General features: G+C 43.9%; 1 protein-coding gene across 1 annotated transcript in view; it reads right to left on the bottom strand.

Moving 5' to 3' along the window:
* Positions 1-1,329: 1,329 nt before the first annotated feature.
* The window catches only part of LOC112573478 (metalloprotease TIKI1-like), a 48,062-nt gene continuing 31,373 nt past the window's right edge, over positions 1,330-18,018 (bottom strand). Inside the window, 7 exon segments of the mRNA XM_025253897.1 lie at positions 1,330-3,195; positions 3,640-3,738; positions 5,025-5,135; positions 7,219-7,344; positions 7,772-7,863; positions 8,602-8,776; positions 8,942-9,091. Of these exon segments, the coding sequence (XP_025109682.1) occupies positions 7,336-7,344; positions 7,772-7,863; positions 8,602-8,776; positions 8,942-9,091 (426 nt within the window). The 3' untranslated portion in view covers positions 1,330-3,195; positions 3,640-3,738; positions 5,025-5,135; positions 7,219-7,335.

Here is an 18,018-nt window from a genome sequence, read left to right as displayed (position 1 = left end):
TGTCAATGTACCCGAATTACAGGAACTTACAGTCGTGTAGTTAATACAGTTTTATTTCAAAATTTAAGATATTTCTTTCACATAAAAATCGCTTTGTAAATATTTTTAATCCACAAATATAATTTCAGTGCTTCGGAGGTGGTCGCTTATAACAGCCAGAAATTAGGACGTAACCCCTCCCTTTCCCCTGCAACTTTTTTTTTTCAAAGGGAATAACTTTTGGGAGAAAGATCTCCACAAAATCAAATGTTTGTAATGGTGATCAGATTATCTGATAGCTTGACAACACGGAAAGTATGTGTCTTTTCTAGCAAGAGCGCCAAGTGGTGATTAGATCTATCAACGGTACTTCGATAAACACTCTGTAGGAACCGGAAGTTGCATAAAGAGCCAATCACTGCGCAGCCACGTGACATCGTAACTGAATGGCGCCCTCCCTAATTTGAGCTGCTGTCAAACGAGATGGAAGGAAATCAAAACTGTATCCTCTCCGTCGCAACATTGCTGTCAGTATTATGTAAAAGTCGTGTGTGTTCTCATCTCGATGTTTGTTTTTCCCTAAACACTCGGATCTGGCGGCAACAACCTATTATCAGCCAATGCACTGTATGAGGTACGAGAATACTAGAGACAGTTTGCTTCACGCAAAAGATATCATCCATGACGGTAAACATAAAATGGTGCACTCGATAATCGCTGCTAGATCCTATTTCCTGTTGCGCTACTGCACGCAATCCTCTCGCGTCTGATATTGCAGACATTGTTTGATGTCATGGGCGATATACGGCGATATTTCTTTGTCGATAACATAAGCAGCCGTGAATTGAAAAATAAAGCAGAGAAAGAAAGCACACACACACAATGCTACAAATATGATTATTCATATTCGTTCGTTTGGGATTATGGTCCCTATTAATATCTGCCTACAGTTAAGACATCTTTAAGTCTCTTCCTAAATTAAAACTGCCCTAAATTCTTGCAGCAATCATGAAAAGAAACGCGAACTGTCGTAAACGAATTACTGAGTAGTGTTCCCAAGCCGTACTTACCTCCAAGTTCTTGTAGCTGTTGCAATATTGGTCATGACAAGAAATCGGAAATGTTGAAAACAAAGATAAACTCTCTTAGAAGTAGTAAAAAAGAACTTTTGTAGAGAGTCCTTTTTTCCTCCCAGAGCTGTCAGATGTAAGAATGAGAAATATGAAAAAGTGTACTTGGGCTTTACATGACAAAGGCGCGCATGTTATATATTCGAGCAGCGCAACTAGGAAGTTCTTACGCTAGCACAAACAAGGAATCTAATTAAAAACTAATAAAAACACAAACATATTTTCTGCCACTAAATTTCTTGCTTTAATCAAACAATTATCGCATTAAAAACATCGTTTGATTGGCCGAGGTACATTTAGGTTTGCATGCAACGAGCTAACGTCATTGGCTGAAGCTATGAAAGTCTGGGTCTTGGTTTTCACGTGCTGAGTGACAGATCACCGAGCTTTTAATTTGTTGACAAAAGTGAAGGACTGTATGAATGTGTGTGTGACAAGTATTTTGGGGAAAAGGTGAGAAGGTAGTGGATTAAAAAACAAAAAAAAAACAAAAAAAAAAAAAAACAAACGCCAGTGACAGAAGATCTTCTATTTTAAAAAAAACGCTATTATATGAGAGATTATTCCAACAATCAGGTTGAAAATTTGGAGAAGGACAAGTACAAAAGAACAAGAATCTGAAGAGGAAATTCCACGATTCGCACTCAAGTAGCAACATAATACCAGCGGCTACTGAAAGCAAACGGCGCCTGCAAAATGAAAGAGTTCCGTCTCGCGACCATAAAGCTTTCTGAGACATAATGTTTCCACAGAAATATGGACTTTGGAAACTGAGACTTGCTTTCAGGATAATTGTCTTTTTCGTAAAGGTCTCTTCAGAGGCAAGTTCTGTAATTTTCCTCACTAGAAGTGTGCTAAGCGTAGTTTTGTTTCCCTGTTCTGCGGGTTTCTTGCTCTTCAAGTCTCTTAGTAGGATGGTTCAAACTAAAAGATCTTTCGATTTTGTACCACCAACAATTTGTCGGCTAAAACTTCTCAAGCTGCTGATTCACCATGTCAAGACTGGGACGAGAAGCAGAAGTTATTTTTTGCGTTGGAAAAAATACACGCTCAGGCTTCTAGGAGTATGAAGCGAAGCGCATGCGCTGGCCTGCATCACTGTTCCAGAAAGTTCTTCTCGGCTGCAGCGCTGATCACTCGATGATCACATGAACTACCGCCGGTTTTTTTTTTTCTGTTGGCTTCTGGAGACTGAATTTGGAATTGGAAAGGGAGAGAGAGAGAGAGGCGCAGACAGACAGATACAGTGTCCTAGGAACACAAATTGCCCAGATCCTCCATCTGCAAGTCCGCACTTGGCTAGGAAGACTGTCTATACTTGGCTAGAAAGACTGTCTATAGGCTAGGCTACATCGTCTACACACTGTACAAAAATGAGGTAATGAGTTTCTTTTTTTTAAGTTTTGATGTCTCGTTAACTTTTAGAGATCGTTGAGATCTCTAACATCCGTACAGTTCACATTAATAACTTAACAACTCATAACTTGCACCATCTTCGTCTGCAAGTCTCAAAGACTTTAGGAATCATGAAACCAGTTTCGAATTTGGAACACGTGATTTTTGTCTTCAAGTTCATACTGGATCTCTTTCCGGACATGTGTATATCTCGTGGCTTCGCAATCATCTACAACGCATCTATCGTTGTAGCCTCGACAACTTGGGACGTGCATCCCCATCAGTTTATACTCAACAACAAAATTTCATCTACAGGACTCCGACATGAGTCCGACACAAGCCAGAACAGCATCACCTGAGTGAACCGACAACATCCAGCGTCGTCTTCAGTGGCACAGACCACCCCACGCCCCTCCCTGTATCTCTCCGCCAACGCAGCCGCCATCCTCAGGAATGTCCGATGTAAGACAATACGGAAGACACGATGGCAACACACATGACGACGCCAGACGTCGAGATACTGTCCTTGTGGGTACCCGGGGTGGCGGCGGCGCTAGAGTGGCGTTTGTTATTTGGACGATCCGAGGACTTGCCCCCGTCAACCACCCGAACTGGTCGTTGGCTGGACGAACTGTTTATCGTCGATGGCTGATTGCCGTGGCCTTCGAGCTTCTGATGCAGGAACCGAGGTCTGGTGAGAACATGGAAGCAAAAGAATCAGTAGGGGTTACTTCTTTTTTATTTAAAAAAAAAGTTTTCCATTTTGATACATTTATCTCGAGAAGCCCTATTTTTAAATTATCAGCATGATATGACTAAAATAATGTATGCACCGTTACAAAGATATTCTACAAACATGCTTGCCCATGCGGAATACCAATAAATATTATAGGAGATCGATATAAAGTATATGTGGACCCACCCATAACAATGTGCACACATCTTCTGTAAAGACCAAACAAATTTAAGTCAGCCAACCAACAAACGATTTTCCCGATAAGCATGCATCTATTTATGGGAGGTTTTTTTTTCGTGTTTTACAACTTGGGATGTTACTTATTTTCGTTACACGCAAAAAAAAGTCTTGTTATCTACAGGCGAGAACTACAAACGAAAGTTCAAGACCCTTGTTTACCTGGAGGAATCCATCCTAACCCACAGGTCGTTGAATGTTTTCTGGCGCCGGCTGTTTTTCCCTTTCCGCTTTCTGGACCGGTCTTTTTTATCGTTATCTCTGCTAGACAGAAAGCCAGGCACAGCACGGGCCATCAGCATCCATCTTACACCCAACAGCAAGGCTACACGTGCAAGCAAGGTTGACATGAATGTAGAGGGATTTTTTTCGCAAGGGCAATAGCTCAAAGACAAGAACGGGCTTTAGTCTCAGCCAAAAAAAGCAAAACAAAACAAAACAAAAATCTAGCTTATCACAGAACTACCTTGCGGCTCAGTATACATGTAAAAACCAGAATCCATCTCTTGAGGAAGAAAGGCGAAAAAGAGGAAAAAAGAAAAGAACGCAAAATACATGACTTTTGACCAGATTATGATTACAAACAAATAACGGGTACTTGAAATTTTAAGAAAATATTTTCATCGATCTCTCATTTTTCTTCGAACTTTACTTATTCTCAGGGAAATAAAGTAAACTTATCTGTGCAGGAAAGACAGTTTCCAGATCCCGAAATAAGAAGGTAGGTGTGTGTGTGTAGGGGGAGGTCAATGAAAAAAGCTAAGGGCACTCGCGAATAAGGGGAATATTTTATTAAGTGTGTAAAATTCGATATATAAGATTTTCTCAGTTCCAAGGATGGATTAGAAGGGTTCTATAGCAGGCTTTGGCACAGTGCGTCTGTAAATCGCGGAGAAGGGCTGGGGTAGAGTGGGTGAGACAGCCCTTGTCCTAATCTGTTTCAAGGAGATGCTGCGCAGTTTGAAAATGGGCGGGAGGGTGTGCAGTTTAGAAAGAATTTTCTTTTCACTGAACTGAGCGAACTGCGAGAGTTTAATCTACGTCTGACACTTTCAAGTGGAGGCAACACCAAATTTCACTCCATTTCCTTTAAGACTCTCAAAAGTCATTTGCAAGAAAGAGAGACAGATACAGAAAGAGAGAGAGAGTGGGATGGAAAGAGGACTTGACAACAGCGGTGAAAAACTGGACTGTGCGAGTAGGTGAAAGATGTTATAAACTCTCATTAGCTACTTCCAGTCAGCTGGGATCATTTAATTTTTTTTTGTTGTTATTGTTTTTGGTAAGGGTTAGGGTTAGGTCGAGATGTCCTCGGCGGTCTGCTGTCTTCGCGCGTAGTCCAAAGTCTTCAAGGTGGATTTGGGATTTGTCTTTTAAAATTGTCTCTCCACAAAGATTATCACTCACTATAGTCTCCTAGATTACTTCATAAAGATGATCACTCATTAACACTCACTTGTCTCCTATATTAACCACAAAATTACTATTCACTACTATTAACTTGTCTCCTAGACTACACCACAAGCTAATCACTCAGTAACACTCACTCGTCTCCCTCTAGACTGCTCCACAAAGCCTCCAGCCGACGATGGCGTTTGCGTGCACGAAACAGATGGTCTTTCTGCCTGTGTCGCCCTCTGCGTTTTTCGTGGCGAATCCTAAGACAGAGAGCACACCATTGAAGTAAAGGCTTTACTTTTCACATGGATGAACTTAACATATCGACACGCTTCACTAGCTTCATATCTTGCACAAAAATGTCCTTCCAAAAACAAAACAAAAAAGCCCAAAGAAACATATAAACCACTGAATACCCTCTGCTTTTTGTGCTTAAGATCACTCGAAACATAGTTTCCCAAGTAAACTGAAATATATAAATGTAAAAAATATGCCAAAATAAATATTTTGTTAAGAAAATAACAATAACAATCAGCGTCTCATACGGCAACACCCAAACACACTATCACACACAGAGCCTTGGTATCACGATGACAAGAACAAGAAGTGGGGGGGCAGAACAGCTGCGCTAAAGAAAGAAACTAAAATAGGGTAAAATAGTTCTATAATCTAATGGACCATTAACAAAGCTTGTAGTCTGGGCCATGTCATATAAAAGGCCAACACATTCTCCTTCCGCTCCTTCATACCTCCCATGTAATAAGTGTATCCACTTCTCCTCAACTGGTGGTACGGTGCGTTTTTTCAACCGGTCACAGGCTGGAGCAGGCCTGGAACCGGCAACCTTTCGCTCGCACAGACCACAAAGCCTCTTCCCCATCACCTCCCTCCCCATCCCGAGGAAGGAAGCTGAGCGATGGGATCCTCAGCAGGTGGTCTGTTAGTGAGGCGAGGAAACCACGGTAGCTATAGACTACACCGGCAGGGACTTGTTCTTCTACTCGCTCCAAAAAATAAATCACCAAAAAGCTGAGGATGACACCAGCGCCAGCGAGGCCTTAATTAGATGTGACAGTGCGTGCTTTTCAACTGCTTTCCCAAAAGCGAAGAGAGCACTTCGCTGTCCGCCTTCAAAGGGATTCCTGGCAGTTCTGAAAACACGGCAACAGCACAAGCTCTTTGGTCTGGGAATAAAACAAAAGACGACGAAGATGGGTTCTGTGCTGATGCTGGTGCTGTTGCTTGGTGCAGGTGCCAGCCAAAACAACAGAGAAGAGAAGGGAGAGATTGAGTGAGAGACAGAGTGGGCGAGAGCGAAGAAAGAGGTAAGCCAGCCAAAACACATATCGACAAGGGGGTGGGGATGGAGGAGAAGGGAGGTGCAGGGGAGGAAGTAAGCAGTGAGAAGCAAAAAGGTGTCGACATGAAGCTGCCAGAGAGGGCGGACAACAAGGTAAGTGCTGGCCATCCGGGAAATCAAAAGATGAACTGGATGCTTCTCGGAGGACTGAGCGAGAAAGATTGAAAATGCTTTATAAAAACGATTTAAATTTTTAAAAAAAACGCAAATATTTTTAAAAGCCGCAGATATCTTACCCTACAAAAATAACAAAATAATAAATATTATGACCGACATGAACTGCTATAGTTCAGCTTCACCATGTTTCTGAGTACAAACTGAAATTGCTTTTCTTCCAGTTTATTTAACAGCGATATTTTTATTATCTCTTTACAGGAAGATCAGAAAGTAATAAACCATGTATTCCGAGTATATCGTTTCTGCGTATTAACAAACATCCATAAAATTTCCACTCGCGCCAGTGCGGGTTGTCCGCCTTGAAGTGCACCAAGGGAGATAAGTGGTTGAAGAAAAAGAACAAAAAGCGAAAAGGTGGATGTCACTGGTCTATTGGAAACGGCATGTGAATGCGCGTGCTCGCCAGGGGCTGTTCGTCCCTGTGTTGATCAGAAACAAGGTCTCGTCTCGCCAGCTCGCCAGCAGGTTTGTGTCTGCCCAGGCAATGAACCATCTGACGACCGTAAAAACGAGTTCAAGCACTGGGGAAAACACAGTTTCTCCTTTGATCATTTTCTTCAACAAGGGAAGCTTATCAACATATACTGGTCAAAAAGCGAGCGAGAGGGGGACGTAGAAGGGGAAGGAAGGAGAAGACAGAAGGGAGGAGACGAAGAAAGGGTGGACCTTCTCGCAGAAATAAATACTCATGGGAAGACCTGTTGAGCTTGGTTTCACACCCAGACAAAGAGCATTTGGAGTGAGCGAGCTGGTGAGTGAAAGGGTGAGGGAGGGAGGAGGAAGTGAGTGAGTGCAGAGTGACTGACTTTTTCTTAAAGAGATATTCGATGTCCCCGTAGATGACGTCCGATGGCAGGGGAAAGTCGGAGGTCAGTGTAGCACTGGCGGGCCTCCGCCGTCTGGGCAACTTGCCATCGGCCTCTCTATGTATTCTGGACACACAGGGGACGACATCACGATAGAAACCACAACAACAAACAACAAAATCACTAGCATCACCTGCAATAAATCTTTACAAAAATGTAAGAGAAATATATGGACTGGCGAAAATCGTTGTAGTGATCGTTGTCACATTCATCATCATGCGCATATTTACTGTATGCATTGACAGTCCACTCGTGAACATTATTTTTTATAGAAGTTTGTTTTTGAAAACAACCTAGAATATTTTCTGATAACATATGTGCGCGTACGTGAGTGTGTGTTTTGGTCAGAAAAAAAAAATAAAAATTGCGAGAAAACGCATCCCACAAATGTTTCAAATTCACGACGATTCTGTGTTGACGCCCTGACCAGTGACTGATGTTCTTCGCATGCTGGATGCTTGTTTCTCTACTTCATTGAAATAGCCGCACTTACTGTTGGATGACTTCCATCGGACCCGTGTGTTCTAGCTTCCACACCCAGTCGCTGCAAACGATCCACTACCGTGTTCTCTCCAAGAAAATGTCCTGAAAAATCGACACACGCAAATTGCAATACACTTCACAGCAATAGCTCACCGAAGTTCAAAATAACTAAAAAAAGATTGAGAGGATTTTTTTTTGGTTGTTCCTTACAGGACGACACTTTCAAGAAATTCTGAGCAAATAAGCTAGTTCTGACAAGGAGAAACATCATTTTCACTTGCTTTTCTGTACAAGGTACAAAGGTCACGGGTTAATTGGCTTTCTTTTTCTCCTCCTCTTTGTTTCAGTCCGAAAGAACGGAAAGGTGGAGCCATAAATACACAAGACAGCAACTAGCGAAGCCAGGGCAAAGTGTTGCTGCTGTTTAGTCAACACCGTCACTTCAATTGTAGATAACGAGGTAAGTATCTGTCAAGGGTTTTCACACAAACTTTTAATGATCTCGCAAGAGGTGAGCATGGGGGAACCCACACAACATGCTGTTTGTTGGAAAAAGATAGTCTTTCACTCACAAGAAATTAAGCACAGGTCATGCCAAGCCCTTACATAAAAACCAAGCGAAATAAATAAGGTCAGTCTTTAGATAATTTAGATAATTCATTTTGCTTTTGACTACAGCAGCTTCCTTGAGTAGAAATTCCAAACTAATTGCAAATCCGTCTGCTGTTCAGAAAAAAACCCTCAGGCCTTATTAAAATTGGCAATTCAGTGGTCAAGATCTTTAAACCTCTTTCCCATCCTCCCACTCGACTCCAAAAAAAGAGTTGTTAGTTTGTTTACCTGCCCCGAATGCAAAGAAGAAACTTTTGTCAGGGAATTTTTTCAGCAAGGCGTTGACTCGCACTGCCATTCGCTCGTTGCGCTTGTCGATGAGTTCTTGCTGGAAGTAGTCATCGATGCGACGAGCAGTGACCACCTCGTCCGGGTCCATGCTGGTGTTGACCAGGTACGGCACCTGCACACGACGGCGAATAAAGTGCAAGGAAAGCGAGAGAAAGCGTGTATTGGAGGGATGGATGGTGGCGAGATTACTATAAGGATGTATTGTGTGCGTGTGCGTGAATTTTTGTTTATATGTGTGTAAACAGCGTTTGTGTTTCTGGATGGGTGGATGGCCTACCTGCCTGGTGTTGCTGGTCAGCATGACGGCGTTGAGGTCGCCGCAGTTGTAGTGACGAATGAGGTCGGCGGTGGTGAAGGAGGTTTGATCCCTTCTACTGTCTCGCCGCACCTCGTGCTGCACCAACGTCTGGTTCAGTGCGAACACCACCTGCAACCCAGTGACACCCTTCGTCATGGAAACCCATACACAACATCAATAGAGGATTACCACTTGTGAGTGAGATCGACTCACAAAGCAGTGATATATGAAACAAGACAAGAAATGGAAGGAATGGAGGAATGGTATTCAAGAGTTTACAAAACATTTAGTTACTGTGGATAGATAGCCTAAACTTAATCATTATCCATGTAAGGTATATGATATAAATGATCACCGATTCTCTTCCCACAAATGGAGATAAGTTATGGAAGTCGTGGGAGGGGGGAATATATATAATGTTTGTCTGGTTGATGTTTACAGTCGGTCAGAGAACGTAGCAGTCACACAGCAATTAATTACACAGTGAGGTTCATAAACAGTCAGCTGTAACTGTCACACACGTGTGTGGTGGGGGTGTAGAAATTCAGGTCGCTGATTTTCAGAACCAGTCCAGATGGTACAGCAGTCACGTGAGCAGGGGAGGACCACTAACGCCAGGTTAGTTATCGTACCGCTGCCGTAACTGACGGACGGGGGGAGCGGCAGTCGCTAGGATGCTAATTGTAGAGGACAGAGACGCAGCATCATTCTCCACTGTTAGTCACCACCCACTATAGACAGTTAAAAGATAAAAGAACAAAGGCTGCTCTGTGTGGAGAGGGAAGAGGGATCTGATGGGAGGAAAAGAGGCAGAACAGATACTTCTGTGCATGCATACGGAGGGTCAAGCTTCTACCCTGGGAAAAATATCTTTTTTTTTTTCTTTTCTCCAAACATAGACTGGAAAAGTAAATTTTGGTTCTTAAGAGCGATTTCAAGCATGGGAGTTATCGGAGCGCTCCTGGGACACGACCAGCAACCTCTGGTGACGTTGGACCACTTATCTAGGACCGACAGGTTGTACGGCGAAACAACAATCAGTTGTCTGTGTTGTTGTCCCGCAAAGACCTCAGGGAAAAAATTTGTAGAACAACTCTTTAAGTCCGTCGGATCCATGAAAGCTCTAACGTGGAAGGGTTTCGTCAACTATCATCCTTTAGTCCTTCAGAGGTGAATGTCTTGCTGTCATCAGGCAGTGCTCTCCCTGTGGTGATGATGGCCGTTCTAACTTCTCATCTCATCTCTACTTACAATGTCGTCCACTATTCTCCTTTGATGTGTTCGCGAGGCAAGTTTCGTCTGTTAACTAGCTCCCGACAACAACCCTCCACCTCGTTGGCAGCTCAAGCTTTCAGCGGGTCTCGTGGCGGGTCTCGTGGCGGGCCAGACGAGGATCAGATTGCCATAACCTTTGAAGGCGCCCGAAGCCAGAAGACAATGGCACTCCAGCCAACGGCGCTTGTTAAAAACTGCCCCCCAGACAAACATACACAAACACTTAGACCGAGAAACCTAACCTAGGGCAAGACCATTTCCTAGCACCTCGAAATATTTTAAAGGTCTAGTGGGGTGCAAGATGTTATATACAAAATCAGGAAGAATAACCGTCATCCGTGATCTAGATACACCCACTGGAGCCATTAATGTCTCCCCAAGCCTTCTTCTCGTTTACGTGTGTTGTTGATGTAGGACCTCAGTTGATATTCATCGTTGATTCGCTGGTTAATTGATTTTTTGCTTAATTTGATCGTAAACCGCTTTGTACCCAAGAATGATTTCACACTAAGGAGGGAAATGGATGGAAAAAAAAAAATCGGCGTACCCGTAGACTTGACTCACCCCCAACCCACCCTCTCAGCTTCCTGTCCCGACGGCGAGCCCTGTGATCAGATCTTACATACCCCGAGATAACCACCCTGCTACCAGAGATACCCCGCGCCACCCTGCCTCACATTCAAAGGTGACCTCTCTCTAGGTGGCGAGGAAATTTCTTCTTTGCCCTCGTCTAAAATTGTCAGCATCAGAGGCAGAGGTTGCTCCCCCGCACTCAATCTCAAACCACTACCACCACGGCAATCAGTTGTGGCAGATTGTTGTCATTTCAAGCGCATACAGCACGGATCTCCCCAAAGCTCAACCAAAACAAGGATGCAAGGAGGATTTCCGCTGAACAGGAACTGCCAGGGTAGGCGCCTGCTCGTTAATACCGCTAACAACACCCATATGTCTGGCCCCGAGACCTTTGAAGTTTCTACACCCACCTGTCATCTTCAAGAACTAGGTGCAGCAGCACATCCCCCACTCCACCTCCTTAACATTTTTTCCCCTCTTTCCTCAATCCTTCCCTGCGCTGGCGAGAGACTGAAGAATGGAGGCGAAGAGAGAAGATAACGAAAAGAAAAATGGAGACAAAGGGTGTTGTCTCGATCGTACACAGGTTGTGGTTTCAGCCAGGGGAATTCCTCATTAATCCAGTGACCTCTGACTGTGGGGTCAGATAAGTTTAAAGCACGAGGAATTTCTCGTCCGTGTCAGGCCCCACGCCCCCTTACCGTCAAGGGCCGATAAGTACTTGCTTGTTTTGTTCCAATGTTTGTACATGCTGTCACGTCTGAGGTGGAGTTGTCCGCCCTGCAAGGTGTAGCCAACCCACGTGCTTCGAGGTAATCCACGAGAGAATCAGAAGATTGAAGGTGTTTGAGATTGCGTGGTGTGTGTGTTTTCTCTGTAAGTTCTTCACGTGGCAGCTTCCAAGCACATCTCTGTAAGCACCACCGTCGCTGTGGCAGCTGGACTCTGTTGCTGTTGCTGGCCTTTTGATGCTCGTGCTCGTCCCGACCCGAAATAATCACCGACCCTATTCTTTTCATCCTTTTTATCCAGCTGTGTGCATCAGATTGAAACCGTCAACGTCAGATCCAAAATGAAGGCAGTCAGGAATTAATAACTCTTGTCTACACCACCTCCACCCCTCGCCATCTCTTTGCAAGCAAGCAGTCAGTCTCGGCGGTCAGATCAAAGCCAGGCGAGGGCGCTGCTGTCTATCTGATCGTCAGACCAGAAGGTGAAGGAATGCCTTTCACAGGTGTTTTTTCTCTCGGCGATTCGTTTTCTTTGACAGGTACACGTTGCCACGCCTCTCCACGGACACGGGGCCCGGCTCCTTGTCTTGGCGGACCTTGTTCAGTGTTTGTGGTGGTGATGGTGGTTGGGGGAGGATGGAGTGAGGGAGGGAGGAAGCGCCAGCGGGAGCAAAGGGCATCGTCGCAAGAGGCGATGGTTTATTATGCACTGCGGTCAGCTGACAATGTGCATCATGGGCCATTGTAAGGGATGGTGCACTTACTTTATCTCCAACAGTTGGGGTTGTGTCCTCCTGATGTGCCGCACTGCAAGACAAGCTTTGTTAACATGCACGCAGAGGAGGACAGCAAGGACTTCTCAATGATCGTTAACAAATAATATCATCACTGAAAGTAAAGATGACCTCTTCAAACACTTCAAACTTCGACTGGCAATGTCACAATTTTTAATGATTACAGCAGCTACATGAGAGTTGTGTCCCTTCGTCTAACGGGCTGAGGGGATCGATTCTCCTTGATTATGTTTATGTTTCTTGTGCTTCGGTTTGGATAAAAGTGTTGGGCGGGTCTGCATGCGTTTTTCCCGAGTCCGGCGGGTGTCATTTAAGGGGGAGAAGATGATAAATAATATCTCTCCTCTGATAGGTGGCTATGACAGCAATGATTTAACTCTTAAAGAGTGTTGTTTAAATAGAAGAATCAAAAGAAAAGGAACAAGAGAATGTAGAAGATGAAGTGCTTTAACCCAAAGGAAGTTTTTTAGTCAAGGAACAGCCATCAGCATCTTTTTTGTGAAAGACGATGCAAACAGAGAGGAACGGGAGTGGCGAACAACGCTTAACCGTACGCGAGACCAGTAATTAAGTCCTCGAGCAAATCAAGATTTCCTGCACTTGTAAGTTTCCAACATCGAGGTCGGTATTGCCAGCAGGGTTAGAAAGGTCAGCATCAGAAATTGAGCTCAGAGTGTCTGGCGTGGTTCAGCGCTTGAAGGCTTCTGGACCTGATGATGGGAAGACCACCGCGTCCTCCGCAAGATGCGGGTGGGGGCGAAGTTTAGTCGGGGTGGGGGAGAATTGGTGTTGTACTCTGAGTCAGCAACTGAGGATATAGTGTATCACAGCAAAGCTACCAGTCCTGTAAACAGATGCCACAAGAAAGCACAGCGTGCCCGAGGAGGGGTCAGGGGTAAGGGGGTGTTGGAAATAAGTAGACAGGGGTTTAGTTTACATTCCGGTTAGACTAATAAGCCTGTCTCGACAGAAGAATGGAACTGCTGGCAGAAAACTTTTCAGCGTTGACTCTTAAAACTAGTCATAAGCGAATGTACTTTCGGTTATCAACACGAACACAAAGAGCAGACGATTTTAGCTCTTGTGTTGACGGAGGTACAGAAGCTAGAGATAAGTTGTCTTTCCGGTTATTGGCTCTAAGCCGGAATGAGAGTATGTTAGCGAAGTTTGCCAAAAATAATTAATAAGCAGCAAATAAATTTGGCGCGGTCCCGTGTAATCCTCAGATTGCTGATGTTCCTCAAGTTGTCTGCCAAAGAGAGACCTGACACTTTACCAACGCTTGGCAGATGGCGACCGGTCAACTTTTCCTCGAGTTCCCTGTTTGCCCCAGGGCAAAAGGACTTACCCTCGCTTCGTGACTACGGCCCCTGGGTGGTTGGGCAAGAGTGTAGCGACTTTCTACAAGGATGTCCTTTGTCTCTGCATTGTTCTGATCATTTATTTCCAACCAAACCCACTTGATATGGCGAGCATCAACACACGAAGTCTCTCTCGCTGTGCGCCCGTCAGTTCAAGTCTGACAACAGGTAAACCAGGTGTGGCGAGGTAGACGACCGTGTTTGTTGTGACAGAGGCACCTGTACAAGACATGTCGCTTAGTGTACAGGTAACGGAAGACAGGCTGTGACGAATGACCGAACACTAGTCGCAGCCTACAGGTGGGCAGGTGGGTGAGTAGGTGCACAACAGGAGACGTGGGAAGGGAATGTTCAGGCAATGTTCTGAGGATAGTCTTTACCGAGCTAAGGGAGAGAAAAAAAGGAAGGGAGGCGGAGGTAAAGCGAGCGCACCTGAGAGAGAGAGTGGGAGAGAGGAAGTACTTAAAACTTTATTTAGTTTACAATTCCTTTTACTGTAGGGAATGGAGTAAATAAGTAATACAAAAAATATATAACTGTAGATCAAATGGAAAACTCAGCCAGAATTTGAGTGTTACAAGAAATTCATTTAACATAGATAAACATACTTTTCCTATAAACTAACCTGATTTAGTTTACTGGTATAAAGCATATACAGATTTATAGACAGGTATGTAAAAGTACTTGTCTCTGTGCAGGCGATGAGTTGCTCTGTTCTGTTTTTCCATTTGTATGACGTCACAATGGTATCTAACCCGTTAAGCCTACAGCCAATGGGAGAGCTGGGTGATTTTGTTAATTAGGCTCCATGATTAAAACCTACTTTCGGATCTTAACTTTCTGTGCACAGATGTGGAGGTAGATGGTTAACAGATTTTTTTTCTTTATTGTAAGCGTCCATTTTTGAAAGTTTCCATTCTACCTGGCCACAAAACCCACGACTATATTTAGGGGTAAACACCAGATCAGGTAAACATCCAGCAGCGGCAAGAATACCTGCTGAAGACCGATACCCGCAAGAGGCATGCAAGGTTATTATAGGTGCGAACAGACTCCCGTAGCCTCGTTTTCACCGCCGAAGATGAGCTTGCCGGCAGGAGATTGTTGTGAACACCTGAGAGACTGACTAACCCAGAATAGCTGGGATGCTTGCCGCTCCGAGACAAAAGTCTTTGATGGTTGTCCAAACACTTGTTGACTGAGGTGAAGGTGCCGCAGGCATTATCAAAAATGACAGCTTGACTGTTTGTTTGTTTTCCAGGGACTCTGAAGAATGTGGGTAAAAGGGAAAGAATGGAAATAATCTTTTCTTTTTCATATTTTGCACGTTAGGGAAAAAACAAGTAAATAAAGCAAGTCTTCTGTTTTAAAACAGATATCAACAGTACACTGTAGGTTGCTTTTAGTGTGCATCACGTGTTGTAGGACTGTGATGGCCATTCCCATCGTATCATGTGTATTCAGCTTTTTAAAAATTACCGGAATTATTAAATCCAACGAGTGTTAATGAGGCTGAACACAAAATTTATCCAAAAATAGTAAGTTATTAGTTGAGTAATAGAAGGTGCACCCTGGATTTCGTGGATTTGACAGACTTGAAAGAAACGGAAGGATAGAAGCACCTTTAGTTGCTGACTGATCTGTCAGGGAAGAGGACAACCATCTTGTCCGAGCCCGTTCTGTACCTTAGTCCCTCAGCCTACCTCTCCCCAGTTGACCCGGATGTTAAAAGGGTACCTTGACCCATTTGAAAAATATAATGACTGCCATATTTCTAACCCTTCTCTCAACCTTGCAAGAAACCTCTTTATAGCCTTTTTGATTCCAGGCATCACCTGAGGAAAGTTAAAGAACCGACAGGAAGAATGAGTCACTTCCGGCGAGAACAAGAGGCCGACGGGTCTCTGGACATGTTTGGACAATTAAGCACTCAGCGATTGCCTCCCCCATCTGTTGTCTCCCTTGTTGTCTGAAGGCCTCAGTCACAAACAGTGAATTGACGATGGCGTGCACGTGTGCACATGCAGTAGTGTTTATAGCCATCACCACAATACCAGATAAGAGATAGGAGGAAGAGAAGGATGTGTGTGCGTGTGGAAGAAACAGAGAGCGGGGAAACAATTAAGATAATGGCAACAATGATTCATTCCCTTTCTCTCTTCTATAGACAATAGGACATATGAGGTCGAGGACGCTCACAATGCCTCGAGCAACAGACATTAATTTTTTGTCGGAGCAGGTGGAAAAATAAGTGACTGCGTTATCCGGCCCCTCAACACCCTCTGCAAGGTTTTTGTCTGGCTCAACAGCGAAAGATTTATTGTAAAATTATCTTCAGGTTTGATTCAATATCCATTCATTCATCCATTGACTGATTTAAAGAACAATTGATGTTGATTCTGTGGAACTGGTTGGTTGTTGGAGGAGGAATGGAAGAGACATAGTGTCTGAAAGGTTCTTCACTTGAGTGGGGATGAGTAAATCCAGCACAGAACGACCAATCCACATTTTTAATGTTTTCCATTGTCCACCTTGGCGTTGAACCACTTTCTAAAATGCTCCAAAGTACACTCTCAGAATATTGTGCTGGAACATGTTGCCCAACTAGACAAGTTTCTCTGTTAGGATGCTGCAGATGAAGATCTGTCATCTGTGCTCCTGTCTGGTCTGAAGCCATCTACTCTTCCACCAGACTTTCTTCATCAGTGGTGTTGACACGATTCGAATTACTTTGAGAAAGCGTGAAAAATTACTTTCAGAAAGCAAACTTTACCTTCCCTTCGAGCTTGGAAGGAAGAGAGGGTGAGGTAGAGGTCAAAAGCAACAAAGATCATCGCAATGTCTTCTTTTTGTTAGAAACAATAAAATAACCTTAAGAAAGCATGTTAATAAAATACTTCTACCTGGCCTCTACAAGATTGGATTCACATAGTTAAAAAAAAAGTAGAGGAGAAAAATGTAGTCTGTAACTTAATTTCGATCCAAGATAAAAGCCAGCACGATCAAAGCAAAGCTTAATTGTTTAAATAATTCTACTTTTTGCTATAAATGTTTATGAAGCCCACCTGCACATTATTAGCTACACACTCCTTGTCAACGAGACTGAAGGTTCTCTATGTTCTTCTGTGACCTCTGCAGGTCACTTGGCAGGACTTGTACCTCCTCAACAGCCAAAGTCATCGCCACAATAACTATTATCAACATCATTTTTGCCTTCACACTCGATTCCACAATTTTATATACAGCAACAGCTGCTGGTTAATAGCTGACTCGTTCTTTCCCGACTTTCTGTTTTTCTGTAATCGTGATCTCATAGGATATATTTCAGTGACATGTAAACAACTCTTGTCCCAGAAGCTTGTCAACGAACGTCACCCACATTAACCAAAACCAACAGACCAAGAGGAATCCAGTATACACGGACGCTTTGCGGGACCAGAAGCGTTCCCTCAATATCCACCACACAAAATCTATGAGGACTGGTGGACCTATGTACCAGGAATAAAATGAACGAAAAAAGAAAGAAAAAGAAGACAAGAAAGGAGTGTAGCTAACACTTCTTACAAGGGACAAAAATAGAACGGAATCATGATCTGCTTTTATAAATTTTTTCGGGTCCGTAGAATAAAAAAAAAAAAAATCCGACTCAGTAGTTGTGGAGAAGACAGGACCAGGTCCTGAAACTCGTTCTCGGGTTGGTCTCCTCCGCGCCGCGTTGTTCCCGTTACGTGTCGGTAATTAGTGGCTGTGCGGGTGTTTACCCACTCGAGGTACCCACTTTAACTATCTCATTTCCTCCCAGGCCATTGCTGTAAACAGGACACAGGTCCAGAGCTAAACAACATTCGGTCCTATACACCGTCCTGCCCACTACACAATCGTCTCGTGAGAGAGAGAGCCACACAGAGTTCTGTACATGTTGATGTACGAAAGTACATTTGATGTTTGCCTGAAAAAGTTGTGCGCATGCTGTATGTTAAATATTGTAGGTATATGCTTTGAGGCCTGCTCTGGTGCTGTATAACTTTTAGTCATCATTATCATTATCATCATCATCATCACGACCCCCCACAGAGATGATGCTTTGAGGTATTGCCCGCCTCAACTCATCTGATAGTTCCTCTGCCTCGCTGTCGCCAGTTGATGCACCTCTTTACGAGAAAGACGATAACATTTCTTTCATGTGCACCTTGTTGGATGCAGCTTGTTATGGTTTAATTCCTCTGAACTGAAGATGCACGCGATAGAGACAGGACGAAGGTGCGCCATTCTTTGGTGTGAGGTAACGAACGTAACGGCGCACAGGTAAGCTGTAGGTA

Source organism: Pomacea canaliculata, linkage group LG10 (genome assembly GCF_003073045.1).
Source record: "Pomacea canaliculata isolate SZHN2017 linkage group LG10, ASM307304v1, whole genome shotgun sequence".
Lineage (NCBI taxonomy): Eukaryota > Metazoa > Mollusca > Gastropoda > Architaenioglossa > Ampullariidae > Pomacea > Pomacea canaliculata.
The sequence above is the reverse complement of the archived record's forward strand: the minus strand, read 5'-3'. Positions and strand labels throughout refer to the sequence as shown.